The 26,695-nt window shown below is 39.1% G+C and overlaps 1 protein-coding gene across 1 annotated transcript in view; it reads right to left on the bottom strand.

The window, feature by feature from the left end:
• Positions 1-970: 970 nt before the first annotated feature.
• ECD (ecdysoneless cell cycle regulator) overlaps positions 971-26,695 on the bottom strand; it is a 34,108-nt gene continuing 8,383 nt past the window's right edge. The window contains exons 4-14 of the mRNA XM_032139688.2: positions 23,714-23,801; positions 23,421-23,599; positions 21,467-21,659; positions 20,327-20,455; positions 15,868-15,996; positions 13,458-13,543; positions 6,359-6,465; positions 6,035-6,221; positions 4,734-4,801; positions 3,149-3,363; positions 971-1,260 (exon numbers count right to left, since the gene is read on the bottom strand). Coding sequence (XP_031995579.1) covers positions 1,030-1,260; positions 3,149-3,363; positions 4,734-4,801; positions 6,035-6,221; positions 6,359-6,465; positions 13,458-13,543; positions 15,868-15,996; positions 20,327-20,455; positions 21,467-21,659; positions 23,421-23,599; positions 23,714-23,801 — 1,612 coding nt within the window. The 3' untranslated portion in view covers positions 971-1,029. The remainder of the gene's footprint in view (positions 1,261-3,148; positions 3,364-4,733; positions 4,802-6,034; positions 6,222-6,358; positions 6,466-13,457; positions 13,544-15,867; positions 15,997-20,326; positions 20,456-21,466; positions 21,660-23,420; positions 23,600-23,713; positions 23,802-26,695) is intronic.

A 26,695-nucleotide genomic window follows, 5' to 3' on the forward strand; every position in this document is an offset into this window, starting at 1 on the left:
AACAGTATGAAACTATTTCCATTGTTTTTACTTGGATAGGGTAAAAGATAGTAAAGGCATCTCTCTGCTGCATACAATAATAAAGAAGAATCCAGAGACCTAGATTATAAAAACATGGTCAGTATATGGAGCTGTCTGTAGAGAAGACTTTTTTTTTTTTGCTTTTAATGGTGAATTTTATGATATATAGATAATACTTGATTTATTTTAGGAATATGAGAATCATTTTAAGAAATAAACATTTCATCTTAGCAATAGATATATCAGTTATATTAAATGTCAAACCAATTAATTAATTAAAACATTTAAGTACAATATCAGGTATGAAATATCCAAAATAGGCAAATCCATAGCGACAGAAAGTAGACTAGTGGTTTCTAGGGGCTGGGAGTAGAAGGGAATGAGAGACTATTAGTGAGTATGGGGTTTCTAATATTCTAGAATTAGATGGTAGGGATGGTTGCACAATTTTGTAAATATACTAAAAACCACTGAAGTGTGTAATTTAAAGGATAAATTTTTTGATATGTGACATATCAATATAGCTGTTATTTACAAGTAAATAAGTTCTATATCTTGCTTCAGGTACATACATATATGCAAAAATTCACTGATATGCCTCATTAAAAAAATTGAAAAGAAAAAGTGAATGAGTTATCAAATCCAAATTTGTCAACTTGAAATTTTGATCTGAGGATGAATAGCAGTAAGGGAGAAATTTAAATATTTAGAATTACTCCAAGGGTATATTGTGGTAGGGTATGTCTTTAGCACGAAGTGTGTGAATTTCATCTCAAGGTTGTCTGGGGGCTAGATTCTACCCTGCCGAGTTCAAAACCTGTGTATAACCCACAGTTGAGATCACAAAGACTTGTGCCAAGAGGGCCACATTTGGGGCTCATGGAGAAGTCAATCTGTAAAACTTGTAATGAAGAAACATTTTTACCAAATGAGTAATCTAAACTAGAAATGAACAGAATCATATTCAATATTTATTTAAAAAGAAAAAAGAGAAGCTAAATGTGCTGGTTAATTTTTCGTTGGCTTACTTGTTGGTCTGTGATCCGTGTTGTCAGGCAGCTGCACTCCCATGCTTTGTAAAAGATTGGAAGCAGGTCCTGCCAGTCCAGCTTGGGAGCTATAGGATTCCAATATATTTGAAACCAGATTCAGGTCTACATCTACTGGTGCCATAACAGATTCTCCTGTACCAGAATCTTCCTCATCTGAATTGTTATCGGTAGTCTGGGATACAGGTTCCTTATTCATGGAAGGAAAAGAAAATTATGGGCTAATATATCATTAGGTTGCATGGTGGTTACAATAAAAAGATAACTAAGCCACAATGTAAATTTATATTCCAAATTAAAAAGGAAACTTATCCTTGGTGATATAAACTGAAAATGAAGTCTAATAAGTTATATGGCTTGGCTTAGCGCACATATTAAAACTCGGTTCTAAAGATTATAACACATTTCTCTCCAGGAAACATTCCTGCAAACCGAATAAATCGCATGTCTATTTTGAAATAGCTCAAGGGCTAATAGAATTAAGAAGGTACATTTATAACTTGTCTAAGAGTCTTAAAAGAAACCAACATAAAAGTGAATATTAAATGAAATAATAATGTAAATTTTCTTCAAAATGAAAAGCGAGTGTTCCTTTCTTTCCCCCCAGTGAAAAAGCTTAAAAGTAAAAACACAAGGCTCTGTGGTTCCAACCACAAAGACTCTAAATTGTTAGTTGGGCCTCTGATTCCACAAGCTGGGGAAAGGATTTGAAAGATTATAGCTCGATAGACTTTTATGTCCTTGCTACCCAAAGTGTTGTCCATGGAGCAGCAGAGTCTCCATCGCCTGGGGCTTATTAGAAATGGAAAATCTCAGCTGGGAGTGGTGGCTCATGCCTGTAATCCCAGCACTTTGGGAGGCTGAGGTGGGCAGATCACTTGAGGTCAGAAGCTCCAGAGACTAGCCTGGCCAACATGGTGAAACCCTGTCTCTACTAAAAATACAAAAATTAGCCAGGCATGGTGGTACGCACCTGCAATCCCAGCTACTTGGGAGGCTGAGGCAGGAGAATCACTTGAACCTGGGAGACGGAGATTACAGTGAGCTGAGATCGTGCCACTGCACTCCGGCCTGGGTGACAGAGGGAGACTTCCATCTCAAATAAAATAATAATAATAATAAAACAAAATAATAATAATAATAATAAAAAGGAAAATCTCAAGCTTCATCCCAGGCCTACTTAATCAGAATCTATGTTGTAACATGATCTTTTGTTTTATATTCACATTAAAATTTAAGAAATACTGCTTTAGATAAATCTAATGTATGGTTTCTACTAGATTTTGACAATTCTGGAAGTGATTATAGTTTTAAAAGTGGTTTAGATGATCAAAGCAAGGAGAATTAACATTAATTAAAGGCCTATTGTAGGTTTTACTGCTGTCTAATTTGGTTCTCATGTTAATTCTATGATATGAGGATTACTGGTTTATAGATACATTCACAGTGGACAGCTGAGCTAGACTTCAAACCCTAACCCATAAGACTCCAGGGTCCTTGCTCTTTCCATAATGCCTCTGTTTAGGATTAGACAGTGGTGGCATTAAAAACTAGGATGAAAACATAAACAGAAGGTGAATTCTAAATTTGGCTCTAAATTAGGGAAACATACAAAATAAACTGTTAAAACTGGAAAGTTACTTGGATGTTTAAGATCCTCTCTGTTTATTTACTTATTTTATGTTTTAATCCACTGTGGCCCAAGGCACAGTTTCAAAAGGTCTTGAGAACATGTGCCCTCTCTTTTTTAAAATCCATTTAAGCTGTAGTTTTTTTAAACTACTTGTGAAAAAATACATTTAAGAAGTAGTAGTGTACAATCGCATTCTAATTTGAGCATATTATATGACTTTTTATTTTAAATCCTGATAGATAACGTAGAGTAAGTAATATAATGAAGCTTATGTTTAGGAAAATTAAGTCTATGATCCTTTATCCTACCAGAGTTAGGAAAACAATTAACATTCTTATTTACTTCAAATCTCACACACCAAAAAAAGAAAAACTATGATAAAATATGGTTTTAGCTACCTGACATACTAGACTCAGAAAGAGAAAGAGGTTAAAAACACACATACCACTTGCTTCCTAGTGGTGAAACTTTTGCTGATGCAGGTGTGTGCTAGTTCCTGGTCCATCTGGGCCATGTATGACTTGAGATTATCAAGAGTTCCTTTCAGAGAAGCCTCTTCACCAGGTTTGTGTGTTTCGAAGTCCAAGTCATCATCACTATCTAAACATTCAAAGTCTTCCTCATCCAGATCATCAGAATCTGACTCATGAGGCCTTGGCCCTACACAGATCCCAAGAAAGAAAGAGCCACTTGGTAATTATTATTATTATTATTATTTTTTAGTTACTACACATCTCAAAATAATTAGAATGTTACCCACAGAAAAAGACTAATACACGTAGTCAATCTACTTCACAAAAGTCCCTTCTACAAATGGTAATGCTGGCAGATATGTGTTCATTTAATGTTGTGGAAAAGCGTACAGGCTGAGTCAAAAGATTTAGCTTAAAAAAAAGTGAATTCAATTAATTAAAATATTTTTCTTAAAAAAATTTAAGCCGGGCGTGGTGGCTCACACTTGTAATCCCAGCACTTTGGGAGGCCGAGGCGGGCAGATCACGACGTCAGGAGATCGAGACCACGGTGAAACCCCGTCTCTACTAAAAATACAAAAAATTAGCCGGGCGCGGTGGCGGGCGCCTGTAGTCCCAGCTACTCGGAGAGGCTGAGGCAGGAGAATGGCGTGAACCCGGGAGGCGGAGCTTGCAGTGAGCCGAGATCGTGTCACTGCACTCCAGCCTGGGTGACAGAGCGAGACTCCGTCTCAAAAAAAAAAAAAAAATTTTTAAAAACTACCTAATAAATGAATACATTTTGATGTAAACATTCAAGCCATACAAGTATTGACTCCAATCTCACTCTCTCCCCAGAAGTAAGCATCTTTTAGCAGTTTCCAGGTATCCCAATCTTTATCTCTGCACTTCTGTACATATATACATATTATAATTATTTTTTAATTGAGTTATCTTTTTATTATTGATTTGTAAGTACAGTAATTGCAAAAAATAACAATATAATATGGGAGCCAAGGTAAAACCCTATTTAAACACACAGCATTCAGTCACTCTCAAATATTTAATGAGGCCGGGCACGGTGGCTCATGCCTGTAATCCTAGCACTTTGGGAGGCCGAGGCAGGCGGATCACGAGGTCAGGAGATCGAGACCATCCTGGCTAACATGGTGAAACCCTGTCTCTACTAAAAATACAAAAAAATTAGCCGGGTGTGGTGGCGGGCGCCTGTAGTCCCAGCTACTCGGGAAGCTGAGGCAGGATAAAGGCGTGAACCTGCGAGGCAGAGCTTGCAGTGAGCCGAGATTGCGCCACTGCACTCCAGCCTGAGCGACAGAGTGAGACTCTGTCTCAAAAAAAAAAAAAAATTTAATGAGCAGCTACTATATATGTCAAGCACTAAGCTAGGCAGTCTGTACAAAATTATTCATGGGTAGTAATTCATGGTTGAAAGCAACTCAAAACTAGGAAGAGAAAGCAAATATTTTGGCTTCTGAGATATCTAATAACCCAATGCTCTAGCAACAGCCATACTACTTACAGTTTCAAAATGAAAGTCAACATCACACCACTACTTACCTAGAATCTTATCAAAATAATTAAGAAAAGAATCTGCATCAAAAGTGATTGGAGCTTCAGAAGGTTCTCTGCAATATTAAAGGACAAAGACAATTAATTTATTCTAAATACAACTGTTTGAAACTTTTCTAAAGTGGTGCCATTCTTAGGAAAGCTACTAAAGATAGAATTTCTAAGGAGGCACAGCAAGAAAAATTGTAGTTTAAGTTTTAAAAATCCTTGAGTTTACTGGCCTTGCAGGACAACAGAAATGGGAAAGTCTGATAAATGAAAAGTAAAAATTGCATCTTGTTTATGTACATTTAGCTTATGCTGATTTAGGGACCTACCCACTCTCTAGCCCCAATAAGATACCTAGCATTAGCAAAACCATTATTTATTTGAGTTAATTTAAATAAAGCCTGTTCTTTTAAGAACTAAAGCTTAAAAAATAAACAGCAACATATCTTCCCTTATCCCTGCTTTCTTAAAGCAGGAATACCAAATATAAATTTAGATCTTTCATCAGTTTCAAGAGCATCAACACTAATGATGATATATTTGATACACAAGTAACAATTTTTTTTTTTTTTTTTTGAGACAAGAGTCTCGCTCTGTCGCCCAGGCTACAGTGCAGTGGTGCAATCCCAGCTCATTGCAACCTCTGCCTTCTGGAGTCAAGCGATTCTCCTGCCTCAGCCTCCCAAGTAGCTGGGATTACAGGCGTGCACCACCATGCCCAGCTAATTTTTGTATTTTTAGTAGAGACGGGGTTTCACCATGCTGGCCAGGCTGGTTTCGAACTCCTGACCTCGTGATCCGCCCGCCTCGGCCTCCCAAAGTACCAGGATTACAGGCGTGAGCCACCGCGCCCAGCCTACAAGTAATAATTATATCTACCTGTTTTTCCTGTTACTTGCCAAATGTAATTTCACATTTCTGTTATTATTTCTGTCTCTGATGAATCCCTTTGAGTTTTCAGTATCCAATCTGCTTGCAGGGTGGGAGATCAGAGGTCTGAACTTGTTGAAAGCTAAATGTTGAGCCCATAAAGCTACTAAAGAGTAAAGTATATGGTTTCCCTGTGTGGTTCTGGATGATGGTTTTTAGGGTGATCTTTCTGGCTTATTTCAAGGATTGCAAAGGATAAGGCTTCCAGAAATCTGACTTCAGATAAGTTATCACCACACTAAGCACAAAAAAGAAAGAAAGCAGTACAACTCATTTACTCAAAAAAAAAAAAAAAAGTGGAAATGGCAATGACTATGACTTCAACATTTGGGTTCTAACTATTTATATATTTATACTTTAACACAAATTACCGAGGCAGCTCTGCTCCCTTGTGGGTTGAGACTTTGGATATGAAAGCTTTCATGCTCTCTGAGACTTGAGTTAAGTCACAGTTCTGCTCCTTCTCCTCCTTGGAAACAGACTCTGATTCTTTTTTGCCAGCAGCTTCCTGCAGCAGCTGGTCCAGCTGATCTGGTGAGAGATCTAACCACTGGTCATCTGAAAAAGAAGAAAGCATAATATTGCCATTCTACATTCACATAAGTCCTCTTAGGAGAGGATCCTGTGAGACTTAGTAGAACATTTTAATTTTTTTTTTTTTTAACCCTTCCACTGTATCCTGGTCCATCACTTACCATCCCCTGGGGGAAGATTAGCTGCTTCTTTCTTAAGGTCTTCTATATCAAATGGTATTGTCTGTAATAAGGTTAAGATTTCTTCACCAGGGCTCATAGCAAGAGAACTATGAAAAATAAAAAACATGAGTATTTCTTCATAAAAGAACCTAGAATAGTAATCATAAATACATAGTATTTTAACGTTGGAAGGGATTAGCTATCTAATTTGGGGAGTTTATTGTTTTTTTTTTTATTTAAGAGATGGGGTTTCACTGTTGCCCAGAATGGACTTGAACTCCTGGGTTCAAGTGATCCTCCCACTTCAGCCTCCCAAGTAGCCGGCACTACAAGTACATGCCAAAACACCTGGCTCTAATTTGTTTGTTTGTTTTTAACAGAGTCTCACTCTGTCACCCAGGCTGGAGTGCAGTGGTGCGACCTCGGCTCACCACAATCTACGCCTCCCGGATTGAAGCGATTCTCCTGCCTCAACCTCCCAAGTAGCTGAGACCACAGGCATGCGCCACCATGCCCGGCTAATTTTTGTATTTTTAGTAAAGATGGGGTTTCACCATATTGGCCAGGTTGGTCTCGAACTCCTGACCTCATGATCCCCCTGCCTTGGCCTCCCAAAGTGCTGGGATTACAGACATGAGCCACCGCACCCGGCCTTCTAATTTGTTTTTAAGCATATTTTTAGGTTGCAGATCCCTTTTTCTCAAACAAAACTTTTACCAGGAACTCTAAAATATAGAAGGGCTCAAATAAAAATGGCCTTCATTAAAGTGGAGGATAGGCCAGGCACGGTGGCTCATGCCTATAATCCCAGCACTTTGGGAGGCCAAGGCGGGGAGATCACTTGAGGTCAACAGTTCACTTGGCCAACATGGTGAAACCCTGTCTCTGCTAAAAATACAAAAATTAGCTGGGCATTTTAGCACGTGCCTGTAATCCCAGCTACTTGGGAGGCTGAGGCAGGAGAATTGCTTGAACCCGGGAGGCGGAGGTTGCAGTCAGCCACCCCAGCATGGGCGACAGAGCAAGACTCAATAAATAAATAAAATAAACTAAAATAAAAATAAATAAAGTGGAGGATAGAGGCTCAGAGATCTACACAATTGGCCTTCCCTTTTGACTCTGAAGCAGGCTCCATGGAACATCATTATGAAGCCACTGATCTCGTATAACTCTTTCTATACATATATGCATAGACAGAGTCTCTATATATGTATATATATGTACATAGAAAGTTGTATTATGTTAATAGTACATATACATATAAAACACGTACTAAAAAATACATAAAAATGTACATATAATATATATATTTTATATATGAGGAAAAGAAGTTCCAGAAGGAAAGTATCAATTAAAATTTATCTAGCGTGTATTAAATGCTATGCTAACACTTTAAATACATTTTCTTATTGAGTCCTCTCATTACTATTATAGAAGGTAATAATCCTGTTTTACAGATGAGAAAACCAGCGCCCAGGGAAGTTCTATAACTTTTGCAAAGTCTGTATTACCCAGGAGGCGGAGGTTGCAGTGGGCCAAGATCGTGCCATTGCACTCCAGGCTGGGCAACAAGAGCAAGACTCCGTCGGCCGGGTGTGGTAGCTCATGCCTGTAATCCCAGCACTTTGGGAGGCCGAGGCGGGCGGATCACGAGGTCAGGAGATCGAGACCATCCTGGCTAACACAGTGAAACCCCGTCTCTACTAAAAAAAAAAAAAAAAAAAAAAATTAGCCAGGAGTGGTGGTGGGTACCTGTAGTCCCCAGGTACTTGGGAGGCTGAGGCAGGAGAATGGCGTGAACCCAGGAGGCGGAGCTTGCAGTAAGCTGGGATCGTGCCACTGCACTCCAACCTGGGCACAGAGCAAGACTCCGTCTCAAAAAAAAAAAACAAAAAAAAACAAACAGAGAGACTCTGAAAAAAGAAAAAAAAATCCTCATTCTTTAAGACTTAACTCAAATACCACCTCCCTGAAGCCTTCCATTATCTTTCCTTTTTTAACTTCTCTGCTTCAACCTTAGTGAAAGTTTATTACCTTCTCTCTATAACTCTCTTTAGCATTTGATATTCCAGAATGATTTTTATTTTGCCTTTTGTTATGATTATTTGGGTTATTCTTTTCTCTCTCCTAGTAATGTTTACATATTAATAATACAGAGTAGAGACAGTTCCCCATCACCTACGTGATTTTGCAAGGTATGCAAATGTTTATCCAATTAAAGCAAGTCCTTTATACAACTTGATTTGATCCATTCTTAATAGTTCAGACAGGGTGCCATCAATTTATGTAACAAATCATGTCACCATTATGTCACTCACTCAACACGTAAGTATCTCTGTGCATAATTTCTTTTTTTTCTTTTTCTAAGACAGGGTCTCACTCTGTCGCCTAGGCTAGAGTGCGTGGCATGATCACAGCTCACTGCAGCCTTGACTCTTGGGATCAAGCAATCTTCCTATCTCAGCAAGTAGCTGGGATTACAGGCATTAGCCACTGTGCCTGGCTATTTATTTATTTTTAATTTGAGTAGCTGGGATTACAGGTGCCCACCACCTCATCTGGCTAATTTTTTGTATTTGTAGTAGAGATGGGGTTTCACCATGTTGGCCAGGTTGGTCTCGAACTCCTGACCTCAGGTGATTCGCCCACCTCAGTCTCCCAAAATGCTGGGATTACAGGTGTGAGCCACTGTGCCTGGCCTATTTATTTTTAATTGACAAAAAAGTGTATAGGTTTATCATGTACCTTAAAAATATTGTAGAGATGTAATCCCAGCACTTTGGGAGGCTGAAGAGGGCAGATCACAAGGTCAGGAGATCGAGACCATCCTGGCCAACATGATGAAACCCTGTCTGTGCTAAAATACAAAAAAGATTAGCCGGGTGTGATGGCATGTGCCTGTAGTCCCAGCTACTCAGGAGGCTGAGGCAGGGGCATCACTTGAACCCGGGAGGCGGAGGCTGCGGTGAGCCAAGATCGCGCCACTACAATCCAGCCTGGCGACAGAGAGAGACTCCATCTCAAAAAAAAAAAAATTTTTTTTAGAGAAAGCTAATGTCTCCTTTGATGACCACTGACACCCATCCCAATCCATTGTCTTGCTCCCCAGAGGTGACTGCTTTCTCAAGTACACTTTGGCGCTTTTCTCTCTCTCTCTGTGTATATATATTTCTGTTTCTATTTCTTGTATTTGCTGTCTGTCCTTTTGCTGGAATGTTATTCCCCTAAATACCTGAATGCCTCACTCCTTCACTTCATTCGGGTCCCTTCTCAAAGAAAACTTCCTTAGAAAGGCCTTCCTTGACTAATCTATCTAGAAGAGCAGTCTCTACTCCTGTACCCCACACACTGCTTTTTCTTCATAGCACTTACCACCCTCTAACATTACATAATGGCTTGCAGTCTTTCTCCTGCATTAGCATGTAAGCTCTATAAGGACGAGGACACTTTGGGTTCACTTATTGTATCCCCAGTACCTGGAATAGGGCCTGGCACATAGGAGGCATTCAATAAATATTTGTTGAATAAATGAATATATATGTATCTATAAATAATGTATAGTTTTGTTTTGTTTTGAGACGGAGTCTTGCTCTGTCACCTAGGCTGGAGTGCAGTGGCGCAATGTTGGCTCACTGCAACCTGCACCTCCAGGGTTCATGCGATTCTCCTGCCTCAGCCTCTCCGAGTAGCTGGGACTACAGGCGCCCGCCACCACGCCCGGCTAATTTTTTTATATTTTTAGTAGAGACGGGGTTTCACCGTGGTCTCGATCTCCTGACCTCGTGATCCGCCCGCCTCGGCCTCCCAAAGTGCTGGGATTACAAGCGTGAGCCACCGCTCCTGGCCCTAATTTTTGAATTTTTAGTAGAGACAGGGTTTCACCATATTGGCCAGGCTGGTCTTGAACTCCTGACCTCATGATCCACCCGCCTTGGCCTCCCAAAATGCTGGCATTACAGGCGTGAGCCACTGTGCCCAGCCTGTATAGTATTTTGTATATTTAAAATTTTTATATGTGTAACATCCACACGGTATATATTTTATTCTTTTTCATTTTATTTATTTATTTATTCATTTATTTATTTATTTATTATTATTATTTTTTTGAGACAGAGTCTCGCTCTGTCCCCCAGGCTGGAGTGCAGTGGCGCGATCTCGGCTCACTGCAAGCTCCACCTCCCGGGTTCACGCCATTCTCCTGCCTCAGCCTCCCGAGTAGCTGGGACTACAGGCGCCCGCCAACACGCCCGGCTAATTTTTTGTATTTTTAGTAGAGACGGGGTTTCACCATGTTAGCCAGGATGGTCTCGATCTCCTGACCTCGTGATTCGCCTGCCTCGGCCTCCCAAAGTGCTGGGATTACAGGCTTGAGCCACCGAACCCGGCTCTTTTTCATTTTAATTTTTAATTTTTGTGGGTATATAGTAGGTGTATATATTTATAGGGTATATGAGATGTTTTGATACAGGCATGTAATGTGAAATAAGCACATCACGGAGAATGGGATATCCATCCTCTCAAGCATTTATCCTTCGAGTTACAATCTAATTACACTCTATGTTAAATGTACAATTATTATTGACTATAGTCACCCTGTTGTGCTATCAGATAGTAGGTCTTACTCATTCGTTCTATTTTTTTTTTTTTTTGGTACCCATTACGTACGTATTTATAACTTGCTTTTTTTTTTTTTTTCACTGACATTATGTTTTTGAAATCTATTCATTTAGATCAGTGGTTCCCAACCAGGGACAATTTTGCCCCCCAGGTACATCTGGCAATGTCTGGAGACATTTTTGGTTGTCATGATTGGGGGATGAGGGAGAAGTGCTATTGATATTTACTGGATAGAGGCCAGCGATGCTGTTAAATGTCCTATGAAGTGCAAGCCAGTCTCTCACAATAAATTATCAGATCCAAAATATCAGTAGCACTGAGGTTGAAAAATCCTGAATCAGATATATGTAAATATAGTTAATCTCTGGTTAACTACTAGATAGTAGGCTATCATATAAATACACTGCAATTCATTTATCCATTATTGATGGATACTTTTGGTTGCTTATAATTTTTCACTATTACAATCTCTCATAAATTGGGGGAAAGTCTATGATACTATATGTAGGAGCTAAAAATAATTCTGAACTGAGAGACAGAGAGCAGAATAATGGTTGGCTGGGCACAGTGACTCACACTTGTAATCCCAGAACTTTGAGAAGCCAAGGCAGGGGGATCTCTTAAACCCAGGAGGTCAAGATTGCAATGAGCTATGACTGTACCACTGCACTCCAGCCTGGGCAACAGAGTGAGACTCTATCTCAAATAATAATAACAATAAAAGTAGAATGATGGTTACCAGAGGCTGGGAAGGGTAGCAGAGAGCGGGGGGAAAAAGGGGGATAGTTAATGGTTACAAAAATTAGTTAAATAGAAGGAATAAGAGCTAGTGTTTGCTGCTCTGCCTATGGAGTAGCCATTCTTTATTCCTTTACTTTCTTAATAAACGTACTTTCACTTTACTCTATGGACTTGCCCCAAATTCTTTCTTGCATGAGATCCAAGAACCCTCTCTTGGGGTCTGGATCTGGAACGCTTTTTAGTAACATCTTCCTGGCAAATCCCAAAAAATATTTTTTAAAAAATTAAAAAGAGTGTTTGGTAGCACAACAGGGTGACTATAGTTAATAATAATTTATTATATAGTTCTAAATACCTTAAAAAAATGGAATAACTAAAAATATTCCCAACACAAAGAAATGATAAATGCTTGAGGTGATGGAAAACTTAATTACCCTGATTTGATCATTATACATTGTATGCCACATGGACATTATACATGTAATCACATGTACCCCATAAATATGTACAACTAGTATATATCCACAACAATCAAAAATAAAAAATTAATGGCTGGGTGCATTGGCTCACGCCTGTAATATCAGCACTTTGGGAGGCCAAGGTGGGTGGATCACCTGAGGTCAGGAGTTTGAGACCAGTCTGGCCAACATGGTGAAACCCCATCTCTGCTAAAAATACAAAAATTAGCCAGACATGGTGGTGCATGCCTATAGTCCTAGCTACTCAGCAGGCTGAGGCAGAAGAATCACTTGAACCCGGGAGGTGGAGCACTGCACTCCAGCCTGGGCGACTAAGCAAGTCTCTGCCTAAAAAAAAAAAAAATAATAATAATAACAATAAATGAAAAAAAGTGAAAATGAAAGGTAAATCTAAAATAAAAGTCTACGATATTAATTCAGCTATTTTAAAAAAACCACAAACTGGGAATTCAACAACAGGTCTGGAGGGAGATGGAAGTTTGGTTTTAAACTGTTTAAAAATTATCCTGGTGTGCAGAATGGGAGCCTCTCCTGCAACATAAATTAAAATGTTGGACATTTAAGCTACTTGTAATTTTTTCCCCAACAGTAAAAAATAGTTGAGTAAACTATGGGGGTACATCCGTTTGCTGAAATATTGTGCAGCTTTTTGTTTTTTTTTTTTTGAGACGGAGTCTCGCTCTGTCGCCAGGTGCAATCTCAGCTCACGGCAACCTCCGCCTCCTGAGTTCAAGCGATTCTCCTGACTCAGGCTTCCTAGTAGCTGGGACTACAGGTGCACACCATCATGCCCAGCTAATTTTTGTATTTTTAGTAGATACAGGGTTTCACCATGTTGACCAGGATGGTCTCGATCTTTTGACCTCGTGATCTGCCTGCCTCAGCCTCCCAAAGTGCTGGGATTATAGGTGTGAGCCACCGTGCCTGGCCATATTGTGCAGCTTTTAAAAATTATGTTTATAAAGACTTCGTAATGCCATGGAAAATGTGATATCATGATGAGTAAAATTACATAGAGGAGGATGCAAAATTTCTTTCGTTGTTTTTTTTTCTTTTTTGAGGCAGAGTCTCACTCTGTCATCCAGGCTAGAGTGCAGTGGCGTGATCGCTTGAGCCCAGGAGGCAGAGGTTGCCAGCCTGGGTGACAGAGTGAGACTCTGTCTCAAAAAAAAAAATAACTAAGAATAATAAATAATAAATAAAAACTAAAAAGAACTACTTAAATACCAATCTTTGTAGTAGGAGTCTTAATAATAACTCACCTTTCTGGCCGGTCTACTGAGAGCTGGAAGTAATTCTCTGCCATTTCTAGCCTTTCCCGGTACTGAGCAGAACCTTCTATCAGTCCCTTAAAAAAAAAAAATGGTCTATCAGAACACTACTCACAAGTTGTCATGAAAAAAAACGTGTTCACCAGCAACTTTCAGGGAGGCAGCAAATAATCTACTACTCAGGAATCACGTGCCCCAAGTCCTAGGCCCTATTTTGTCATTAATGGGCCTGTTTGAGCACCAGTTTCTTCAAATGAGGGGACTCGGCTAGATGTAGTGATTCCTAATCTTTTTCACCATTAAGGGCCTATTTCCAGTTTGGAGAGTTTTCTACCATTTTCTTTTACTTAATTACTTATTAAGATATAATATTAAGATATAATTGGCTGGGTGCGATGGCTCACGCCTATAATCCCAACACTTTGGGAGGATGAGGTGGGCAGATTGCTTGAGCTCAGGAGTTCAGGAACAGCCTGGGCAACATGGTGAGACCCTGCCTCTACGAAAAAAAAAAAAAAAATTAAAGATATAACTGATTAACTAGTAATTCACAAAACAAAGTACAGAAAGTTTGCCAAGTAGAATAAAAAATGGCAAAATCCCACCATTACTATCATTTGTGTTTTCTAAATGGATATTTATAGTGATAGTCATACTTAGTATTTTACATTTTTTAAGAATATACTGGCTGGGCACTGTGGCTCATGCTTATAATCCCAGTACTTTGAGAGGCGGAGGTGGGAGGGTCACTTGAGGACATGAGTTTGAGACCAGCCTGGGCAACATAGCAAGACTTCGACTCTACTAAAAAGAAAAAAAAAAAAATCTTTAGCCAGGCAATGGTGGCACATGCCTAGTCTCAGCTATTTGACAGGCTGAGGCAGAAGGATCACTTGAGCCTAGGAGTTTGAGGCTGCAGTAAGCTATGATCCTACCACAACACTCTGGCTTGCGTGACAGAGCAAGACCCTGTACAATAACAATAATAACAACAGTAATAGCTGGGCACGGTGGCTCACACCTGTAATCCCAGCACTTTGGGAGGCCAAGGCGGATGGATCACCTGAGGTCAGGAGTCCGAGACCAGCCTGGCCAACATGGTGAAACGCCATTTCTACTAAAAATACAAAAATCGGCTGGGTGTGGTGGTGTGGGCCTGTACTTCCAGCTACTCAGGAGGTGGAGGCTGAGGAGAATCGCTTGAACCTAGGAGGCAGAGGTTGTAGTGAGCCGATATTGTGCCATTGCACTCCAGACTAGGTGACAAGAGCAAAACCCCATGCCAAAAAAAAAAAAAAAAAAACCATATATATACTATAATATCATTAGTACTTTTCTTTTTTTTTTTTTTGAGACGGAGTCTCGCTCTATCGCCCAGGCTGGAGTGCAGTGGCACAATCTCGGCTCACTGCAAGCTCCGCCTCCCGGGTTCACGCCATTCTCCTACCTCAGCCTCTCCGAGTAGCTGGGACTACAGGCGCCCGCCACCACGCCCGGCTAATTTTTTGTATTTTTAGTAGAGACGGGGTTTCACTGTGGTCTCGATCTCCTGACCTCGTGATCCGCCCGCCTCGGCCTCCCAAAGTGCTGGGATTACAAGCGTGAGCCACCGCGCCCGGCTCATTAGTACTTTTCGTATTGCTATGCCATCTTTATCATCATCATATTCTTAGGGACTTTTCTACTTCTTGGATATTTCCTTTAAAAAGATTATTCAAAGTGAAGGTTCCAAGTTTGAACCTTTTTTTTTTTTTTTTTTTTTTTTTTGAGACAGCGTCTTGCTCTGTCGCCCAGGCTGGAGTGCAGTGGCACAATCTCGGCTCACTGCAAGCTTTGAACCTTTCTATACCTCTTGGAAGACACTACCAAATTACTTTCCAATTAAGATTCTACCAATTTGCAATGTTACCAGCAAGGTATAGGAGCATTATTTTTACCATACTCTGGACAGCACAGAATATCATTCACATCCTTTTGACATACATGAAAGACATTCTTCATTACTGTGTTCATATATATATCTTTACTACCTGTGAAGTTGAATATTTTAAGAGAAATTTACTAGGTATCTTTTAATAATTTTTAAAATCCACATCTTTGCTAATTTTCCTATCTGGTGTTTTCATGTTTGCATTATCAAGTTTTTGCGAGTTGTTTTATCTAGTACAAATAATCACTTTCATCATTTAATACCAACAGTGTTAGTTTTTCTCTAATACTGGAAACAGTTCATAGATACCTCCTTCATTAGCACCTGAGTACCACTGAAGTAGAAAGGTCTCCTTTAAGTCTAGCTTCCATAATTATGTCATACATTTAAATATGGACTATAGGACTTTAAGTCGCTGGCTTGATTTTCCCTGGATTGAATACTTAAAAACAAATACATTGCAAGTCCTACCTTAAAGTAATCATTCTTTTTCAGACTTTCAAGGAAACTGGCCCAGAGTGGTGAGGCAGTCACAAGGGATTTCTTGCAGTCAGAAAAATGTGGGCTACATTTGGAGCATAAGATCTCAAATCCATGAGCCTAGATGAGATAGGTAGAATTTTTGTTACTAAGTTCCTTTTTTCCCCATATCTTATTATAACACATTACTTTCTTTCCATTGAGCCACACTCTAGAACTAGGTGACTGGATACATGGGCATTTGGACAATTATAACACTTTTTGAATTTTATGAAAAATATAAACTTATTCCCAAGTTTCTCAATCATTATAGATTACTAAAAACATAAAAGGAAAGAAAATGATATTCAACGAAGATTCCTGTTCTCTTCAAAGAGATTCCTTTTCCTGCTGATTACAAAACCAGAAATTTACATTTATTTTTTGATTATGAACAGGGTTACAAAAGGTTTCTTGTACAACAGAAATTATACATAAATTGAACATGATCTCAGACATAGTAAAGGGAGGAAATCACTTCATTTTAAAAGTCCTTTGATTAAAAAAATATAATAGATGCACATGGCTAAATAATTCAAACAGGGAGCTTCCCTGATCAAGCTATAGAACACCATTACTAACTTCTTGCCCATCATTTCAGAAGTAACCTACACACTGAAGTAGATATGTGTGTGCCTCTCTGTATGCATAGCTTTCTACTCCACCCCTTTTGTTGCTCAATGGACGCATACACACTATTCTACACCTTGCTTTTTACACTTAACCATATAACTTGGAGATCACTTACATGAGCACACACAAATTCATCCATCTTACTTCATGGCTAGAGCATTATTTATTTAACTGTTCCCCTACTAATGGACATTTAAGTAGTTTCCAGTCTCTTGCTACTATGAACAATGCTGTCATGACTATGCTCCATATATGTCCTTGTATATATGTAAAATACATAGAGAATCATTTTCTAGAACTGAAAATGCTGATCAAAAAGGTTTGTGCATTTTAAATGTTGATGGATACAGATGGTCCCCAACTTAAGATGGTTTGACTTAACAATTTTTTGACTTTATGATGGTGTAAAAGCAATATGCATTCAGTAGAAACCTTACTTATAATATTTATCTTTTCGCAGGCTAGCAATATGCATGCTGTCTCATGATGCTGGATACACAGTGGCAGCAAGCTGCAGGTGGCAATGTGATCACAAAGGCAATCAACCAATACTGTACTCTATAGTATACTGTATTCAATAAATTACATGATATATTCAACAATTTATTATAAAATAGGCTTTGTGTTAGATGATTTTGCCCAACTGTATGCTAATGTAAGTATTCTGAGCCCATTTAAGGTAGGCTAGGATAAGCTATGATGTTTGGTGGGTTAGCTGTATTAAATATATTTTTGACTTATGGTATTTTCAATTTTTGATGGGTTTATCAGGAAGTAACCCCACTGTAAGTCAAAGAACATCTGTTTTGCCAAAATGTTCTCCTAAGGGATACAATCAATTTATATTCCTATCAACAATGTAGCTATATTAAATATATTTTTAACTTATGATATTTTCAATTTTTGACAGGTTTATCAGGAAGTTACCCCATTGTAAGTCAAGGAACATCTGTTTTGCCAAAATGTTCTCCTAAGGGATACAATCAATTTATATTCCTATCAACAATGTCTGAGAGTGTTTTTCTCTATATATTCTCAACAACCCAGTATGTATTATCAAGCCGTTTGATGCTTGCTAATAAACGATGAAAAACACTATTCTGAGGAAGAATCAATAACGTGAAAATGGCCATACTGCCCAATGTAATTTATAGATTCAATGCCATCCCCATCAAGCTACCAATGACTTTCCTCACAGAATTGGAAAAAACTAAAGTTCATATACAACCAAAAAAGAGCCTGCATTGCCAAGTCAATCCTAAGCCAAAAGAACAAAGCTGAAGGCATCACGCTACCTGACTTCAAACTATACTACAAGGCTACAGTAACCAAAACAGTAAGGTACTGGTACCAAAACAGAGATATAGACCAATGGAACAGAACAGAGCCCTCAGAAATAATGCCACATATCTACAACTATCTGATCTTTGACAAACCTGACAAAAACAAGAAATGGGGAAAGGATTCCCTATTTAATAAATGGTGCTGGGAAAAGTGGTTAGCCATTATGTAGAAAGCTGAAACTGGATCCCTTCCTTACACCTTATACAAAAATTAATTCAAGATGGATTAAAGACTTAAATGTTAGACCTAAAACCATAAAAACCCTAGAAGAAAACCTAGGCAATACCATTCAGGACATAGGCATGGGCAAGGACTTCATGTCTAAAACACCAAAAGCAATGGCAACAAAAGCCAAAATTGACAAATGCGATCTAATTAAACTAAAGAGCTTCTGCACAGCAAAAGAAACTACCATCAGAGTGAACAGGCAACCTACAGAATGGGAGAAAAATTTTGCAATCTACTCATCTGACAAAGGGCTAATATCCAGAATCTACAAAGAACTCACACAAATTTACAAGAAAAAAACAAACAATCCCATCAAAAAGTAGGTGAAGGATATGAACAGACACTTCTCAAAAGAAGACATTTATGCAGCCAAAAGACACATGAAAAAATGCTCATCATCACTGGCCATCAGAGAAATGCAAATCAAAACCACAATCAGATACCATCTCACACCAGTTAGAATGGCGATCATTAAAAAGTCAGGGAACAACAGGTGCTGGAGAGGATGTGGAGAAATAGAAACAATTTTACACTGTTGGTGGGACTGTAAACTAGTTCAACCATTGTGGAAGTCAGTGTGGCGACTCCTCAGGGATCTAAACTAGAAATACCATTTGACCCAGCCATCCCATTACTGGGTATATACCCAAAGGATTATAAATCATGCTGCTATAAAGACACATGCACACGTATGTTCATTGTGGCACTATTCACAATAGCAAAGACTTGGAACCAACTCAAATGTCCAACAATGATAGACTGGATTAAGAAAATGTGGCACATATACACCATGGAATACTATGCAGCCATAAAAAATGATGAGTTCATGTCCTTTGTAGGGACATGGATGAAGCTGGAAACCATCATTCTCAGCAAACTATCGCAAGGACAAAAAACCAAACACTGCATGTTCTCACTCATAGGTGGGAACTGAACAATGAGAACACACGGACACAGGAAGGAGAACATCACACACCGGGGCCTGTTGTGCGGTGGGGGGAGGGGGGGGGAGGGATAGCATGAGGAGATATACCTAATATAAATGATGAGTTAATGGGTGCAGCACACCAACATGGCGCGTGTATACATATGTAACAAAGCTGCACGTTGTGCATATGTACCCTAAAACTTAAAGTATAATAATAAAAAAAAGAAAATCTAGACATTCCTATCAATGTCTAGATTGTAACATTTTTTTTTTTTTTTTTTTTTGAGATGGAGTCTCGCTCTGTCACCCAGGCTGGAGTGCAGTGGCGCGATCTCGGCTCACTGCAAGCTCCGCCTCCCGGGTTCACCCCATTCTCCTGCCTCAGCCTCTCCGAGTAGCTGGGACTGCAGGCGCCCGCCACCACACCCAGCTAATTTTTTTTGTATTTTTAGTAGAGACGGGGTTTCACTGTGGTCTCGATCTCCTGACCTCGTGATCCACCCACCTCGGCCTCCCAAAGTGCTGGGATTACAAGCGTGAGCCACCACGCCCGGCCTAGATTGTAACATTTTTGAAAGCAAACAAAAAAAACGAAAAACACTATTTTGTAGCTTTAAAGTGCATTTCTTTTTTATTATGAGTAAGATTCAATATTTTTCATATGTTTAACTTAAAGGTCACCTGTATTTCCTTTTCTGTGGACTATGTTCATAGTTCCTGAACATTTTAAAATTAATTGGTTAGTATTATCTTTTTCATATTGACTTAAAGGAACACTTTATATATTAGAGAAGTCAGCTCTTTTTCATTTAGACTGCAAATATAACACTTTTTCCAGATTTGCTTTCGACTTTATTTATGGAGTTTTTCTTTCCCGTGCAGAAATGCTTAATTTTTGCACAAATTTATCAGTCTTCCCTTTATAGCTTCAGGTTTCAAGTCATGCATAGAAAGGCCTTTCCTATTCAAATTATAAAAGGTTCTTGGTTTTTTTTCAAATTGTATAGTTTCAATTTTTATGTTCAAATATTTGATCCAATTGGAATTTATTTTGATATAGGTATTAGGGAATCAACTTCAATTTTTCAGATGACTTCACACTTGTCCCATCATCACTTACTAAGTAATCCATTTTTTTCATTCTAATTTGAAATACCACATTTTACTGCATTCTTACATAAACAGGGTGTATTTCTGGACTTTGTATATTGTGCCGCTATTCCATTAACAGCCCATTTACATAAAGAAAGAAAACAACATTTTCCGGTTCAACATTACCAATTTCATGCCCAATTCATGGGCTCGGTACTGGGGATCAGATGGAGGAGGAAGCCTGTATCCACTCCGCCGGTCTGGCACAAACCTTTGTTGCACCAACTGTGCATATAGACATTTAGTGAATGTGACCTGGGCATCAAGACACAAAATACATGAGTCTTTTCCTGAAATTAAGATTGTGAATAACACTTCACAGTTAAATATAATGAGAAGTCCATTTATAAGCTTCATATTCATATGAAATGCAAAGTAGATTCAACCTATTCACTGCCTACTTGTTTTAGTAACAGCTTTATTGAGATACAACTCACATACCATAAAATTTACCCTACTGCTGGCCAGGCATGGTGGCTCATGCCTATAAAGCCAACACTTTGGGAGGCCGAGGTGGGCAGATCACCTGAGGTCAGGAGTTTGAGACCAGCCTGGCCAACATGGTGAAACCCCGTCTCTACTAAAAATACAAAAATTAGCCAGGCATGGTGGCACACGCCTGTAATCCCAGCTACTTGGAAGGCTGAAGCAGGAGAATTGCTTGAACCTGGGAGGGAGAGGAAGTTGCAGTGAGCTGAGATGGCTCCACTACACTCCAGCCTGGGTGAGAGAGCGAGACTCTGTCTCAGAAAAAAAAAAAGGAAATAATTATAGAAATAGAAAAATATGGTCAAAAATAGCTATAAAACATTGAGTATAAAATGGGGAGGCAGGTCTCTTGAAAATTTCCTTCACTGGGTGCAAGAAAAGAAAAAATGTGTATAGTTTGAGCATCCCAAATGTGAATATCTGAAATCTAAAATGTTCCAAAATCCAAAACTTTTTGAGTCCCAACGATATGCTCAAAGTTTTGAGATTTCAGAATTTTCAGATTTGGGATGCTCAACTAGTAAGTATAATGGAAATATTCTAAAATCCAAATAAATCTGAAATCTGAAATACTTCTGGTCCCAAGCATTTCAGATAAGGAATATTCAATCTATATTAACATGCTATGAAGAAACAGAATATTTCCTTTTTTTTCTATAGAACAATTAAAATAATGTTTCATTCACTGAGCACTGAGAAATGTAAAAAGAAAAAAATAATAATGTTTCAACTCTGTTTCCAGTAAGAGAAACTAAATGACGAAGACAGAAATCTCACCGATGTCATTATTCGTGTTTCAGGCAAGAATGTCTTAAAAACACGACAAGCTCGCAGGTCAATAGGGTCTCGTAGGTAAAATGCCTGGACTGCTGCAGCCACCAATCTGGGGCGCTGCTTTAGCACTGCCACAATGCCAGCTGGAAGGAAGCAGTGTGCTCGATGAAGGGAGGCCTGAATTTTTTCTGGGTACCTGGGACAGGTAACATAATTACTTTCATTTTACAGTATATAAATACCTAGAATTCCATTCCCATTCTTTTTGACATCTTCTCTTTGTTCATCAAGAGCAGTATGTAGACAGTAACAAGAGAGATGAAAAAAGATACTGTATATACACTTAAGAATATAAGAGAGAGGGAAAGAAAAAAGTAGGAAGAAATGGAAAATAAAGAAAAGGGATTATTGTAGCTCAATAAAAACAAAACAACTTTGCGAGGCTGAGGCGGGTGGATCACGAGGTCAGCAGATTGAGACCATCTTGGCTAACACGGTGAAACCCCATCTCTACTAAAAATACAAAAAATTAGCTGGGTGTAGTGGCATACGCCTTTAGTCCCAGCTACTCGGGAGGCTAACGTAGGAGAATCGCTTGAACCTGGGAGGCAGAGGTTGCAGTGAGCCAAGATCACGCCACTGCGCTCCAGCCTGGGCGACAAGAGCAAAACTCCATCTCAAAAACAAAACAAAACAAAAAAAACCTATTATACTTTGGAATAAAGATAAAATCAGAGTTTATTCTTCTAAAAGAATGGTACAAAGTATGCTGAAGCTAAAAGAGATTTTTATTTTTTATTTATTATTATTTTTGAGATGGAGTCTCGTTCTGTCGCCAGGCTGGAGTGCAGCGGTGCAACCTCAGCTCACTGTAACCTCCATCTCCCTGCAACCTCCACCTCCCAGGTTCAAGTGATTTTCCTGCCCTCAGCCTCCTGAGTAGCTGGGACTACAGGGGCCTGCCACCACGCCTGGCTAATTTAGTAGAGATGGGGTTTCACCATGTTGGTCAGGATGGTCTCGATCTCTTGACTTCGTGATCCACCCGCCCTGGCTTCCCAAAGTTATGGGATTACAGGCGTGAGCCACCGCGCCCGGCCAAGAAGATTTTTAATATTGTTAATACCTGAATGGTGCTTAATATTTAATAGGTGCCCAAATTTGAATGGATGAACTAATATGTAATTAGGCTAAGACCTTCTTTTCTGAATAAAAGCTAAAGTTTTATTCAGAAACTGAATTCTGACATAGGTCAAAGAATCCCATATACAGACCCAGAACAACAGAAAAAACCTGAGCACCTTGTTTGTGCTCCATTAGGTTTCTACTTTTTTTTTTTTTTGAGACGGAGTCTCCTACTGTCACCCGGCTGGAGTGCAGTGGAGTGATCTCAGCTCACTGCAACCTTTGCCTCCCAGGTTCAAACGATTCTCCTTGCCTCAGCCTCCAAAGTAGCTGAGATTACAGGCACCTGCCACCACGCCCTGCTTTTTTTTTTGTTTTTGTTTGTATTTTTAGTAGAGACGGGATTGTCTGGATTTGACCCATGATCGATCCGCCCCCCCCACCTCCAAAGTCCATCGCTTCAGGCCGATGAAGTTTCTATTTTTAAAGGTCTCAAATTTTTTACCCATGGATATAGCTAATACTTAGCCACGACATCTAAGGTAAATAAATGCAAAAATATTGGAACAAGATTGTAACACTTCTGAATAGGAATTTGAAGATGTATCTGTTTCCCGATTTTAAAATCTGTAAGTTTATTAGTCTATTTCATAAAGAGGAATGAAGACAAAATGAAAATTAGCATTAATCTAGGTGAAAGGTATTTTATAGTCAAAGAAAGACTGATCAACTCCAACAGAGCTTTAAGGAAAACAAACAAAAATCAAAGAAAGACTGAACTACACAAAACCAAAAAGTTCCTTAATTAGCAATGAAAGTGTTATTTTCTTACCCTCTGATGCGCCTATTCACAGCAGCTCGTATAGATTCTGAAGCAAGTATTTTTTCTGAATGTGCTGCGATTATATTCAATGCTTGTGGAATTGTTGGGGGTGTGGCGGGTAACCAAGATTCTGCTCCAGGTTTTCGTGGTGCAGGAATAATACACAGTTCCCCATGGTGGAAAAATACCTGCAAATGGTATATTTTAATTTTCATAGTGGGCACTGGCAAACTGTAGGTACATATGAATGTAATGCAGCATGATTTCATCTCTATAAATTTTCTAAACTTGGGCATACCTACCCTATTGGTGCTATTATCAGGATCCAGCCATTTAGGGAGAAAGTCAGCAGCTTCTATTAACAAGAATTCACCATCATTGTCTTCAATCCTAATGCAAGAAAATTTCCAATTTTGCATTCAAAAAGCATATATCTGCTAGTAACCAAAACAGTTTATTTTAATACATTTTCCTCTTCATCTTAGTAAATATTCGAGTATGTACTATGTGCAGATGGCTATAAGAAAGCAAAATATTTAAGCACTGAAGGAGACTATAAGATTGTAAGGAGGAGTTGAAGGTGGATATGATAAGGAGAGAAGATAAGCAATTTACATAAAGAAATACTAGACAAAAATATGAAAATATACAAAGTACTATAGGGTTCCAAAAGAAAAAAAATATAGCTGAGATTAGAAAAGCTTTCATGTAGGAGGTGTTATGTGGGCCTGAAAAGATAATTATTTCTGCTTCATTTGCATCACTTTTTTTTTTTTTTTTTTTAATTTTAGAGACGGAGTCTCGCTCTGTCACCCAAGCTAGAGTTCAGTGGTATGATCTCGGCTCACTGCAACCGCCACCTCCCATTTTCAGGCAATTATCCTGCCTCAGCCTCCCCAGCAGTTGGGATTACAAGTGCCCGCCACCATGCCCAGCTAATTTTTGTATTTTTAGTAGAGATAGGGTTTCACCATGTTGCCCAGGCTGGTCTCGAACTCCTGACCTGAAGTGATCCGTTCGCCTCAGCCTCCGAAAGTGCTAGGATTACAGGTGTGAGCCACCACGCCCGGCCTGTATCACTTTTTTAAATTTAATTTTTTAAAATAGGTTATACATTCACATGGTTACATTTAAAATATATATATATATATTAAAAGTTACATGGCCAGGCGCGGTGGCTCACGCCTGTAATCCCAGCACTTTGGGAGGCCAAGGTGAGAGAATCACCTGAGGTCAGGAGCTCAAGACCAGCCTGACCAACATGGAGAAACCCCATCTCTACTAAAAATACAAAAAAAATCAGCCAGGCGTGGTGGCGCATGCCTGTAATCCCAGCTACTCGGGAGGCTGAGGTAGGAGAATTGCTTGAACCTGAGGCAGAGGTTGCGGTGAGCCGAGATCACGCCATTGCACTCCAGCCTGGGCAACAAGAGCGAAACTCCATCTCAAAAAAAAAAAAAGTTACAAAATGAAAAAGTCTCCCTCCTACTTTTGTCCCTATCTGCTCAACCCTACATGCATCACTGCTGTTTCTTGTATATCCTTCTAGAGTTTGTTTACACATAATCTAGCTATAGAAATATATATTTGTATTTTCTCCCTTTTTTACACAAGACATAGCATATTTTATATACTGTTATATACCGTTCTAGCTCTATATTTCTATTTTTATTATTGTATTTTATTTTATTTTTGAGATAGAGTCTCACTCTGTCGCCCAGGCTGGAATGTAGTGGTGCAATCACACTCACTGCAACCTCTACCTCCTGGGCTCAAGTGATTCTCCTGCGTCAGCCTCCCGAGTAACTGGGACCACAGGCATGGGCCACCACACCTGGTTAATTTTTGTATTTTTAGTAGAGATGGGGTTTCACCATGTTGGCCAGGCTCGTCTCGAACTTCTGACCTCATGTGATGCTTCTGCTTCGACCTCCCAAAGCGTTGGGATTACAGACGTGAGCCACCGCCCCAGGCCTACAATGTATTGTGTTGTTGAAACTTGCTAAGGCAGTAGATTTTAAATGTTCTTACCACACACAAAAAAATAAGTATGTGAAGTAATGTACGTTATGAGCTCAATTCAGCCATCCTACAATATATATGTATTTCAAGACAACATGTTATACATAATAAATATATACAATTTTTATTTATCAATTTTAAAAATAGGCTGGACGCAGTGGCTCACACCTGTAATCCCAGCACTTTGGGAGGCTGAGGCAGGTGGATCACTTGAGGTCAGGAGTTTTGAGACCAGCCTGGCCAACATGGTGAAACCTTGTCTCTACAAAAAATACAAAAATTAGCCAGGTGTGGTGGTGCACACCCATAGCCCCAGCTACTCAGGAGGATGAGGTAGGAGAATTGCTTGAGCCCGGGAGGCAGAGGTTGCAGTGAGCTGAGATTGTTCCACTGCAGTCCAGTCTGGGCAAGAGAGTGAGAAGCTGTCTCAAAAAAATAAAATAAAATAAAATAAAATAGAGCACAGTGGCACGTGCCTGTAGTACCAGCTACTTGGGAGACTGAAGCAGGAGGATGGCTTGAGCCCAGGAGTTCAAGTTCCGCCTGGGCAAAATAGCAAGACCCCGTCTTTAAAAAACTAAATAAATAATAAATAAATTTAAAACATTTAAAAAATTTAAATAAATTTATTTAAAGATAAAAATAAAATGAGTTATCGCTTAGATTTACATCCTGAAATATTTAAGGATCAAATGACAGCTACAGATGAAATAATAATGACCATGAGTTGGTAATTGTTGAAGCTGGATAATGGGAACATGTGGGTTCATTCTCTCTACTTTAATGTATGTTTAAAATTTAAATAATAAGTTTTCAAAGGTTTTTTTCCCCTTCTATTTTGTTCTGTTGGGAAAGAGGTTGAGTGGGTAAAAAAAGATCAGAATTTGGGTGCTGACTAGGAAAACTAGGACAAAATATAAGTGGGCGGAACGCCCTCTGCTGGCAGTACGTGGTAATTACAGAAAACTCGGGTCCCATTTTTAACGCAATGCTACCTACTTTGCTTCCTATACAATTGTTCACTGACTTCTCTTTAAATTGTTTCTGTGTATGATTTCTCAAAAAATATAGCTATGGTCTAGTAGAGGAATACATATTTAAAAATATGTGAAATATGTATGTATGTGTATGAATGGGATTTTATTTTTCAAAGATCCACAAGGAATTTAATGGTGACTACTTCTGGGAAGGAAAAGCAGTAGAACCCTTTGTATCTTTTGAATTTTGTTTACCACATGTATTTGTTTTTTCATAATTAGAAT

This window comes from Hylobates moloch, unplaced genomic scaffold, assembly GCF_009828535.3.
Source record: "Hylobates moloch isolate HMO894 unplaced genomic scaffold, HMol_V3 SCAFFOLD_3, whole genome shotgun sequence".
Taxonomy (NCBI): Eukaryota; Metazoa; Chordata; class Mammalia; order Primates; family Hylobatidae; genus Hylobates; species Hylobates moloch.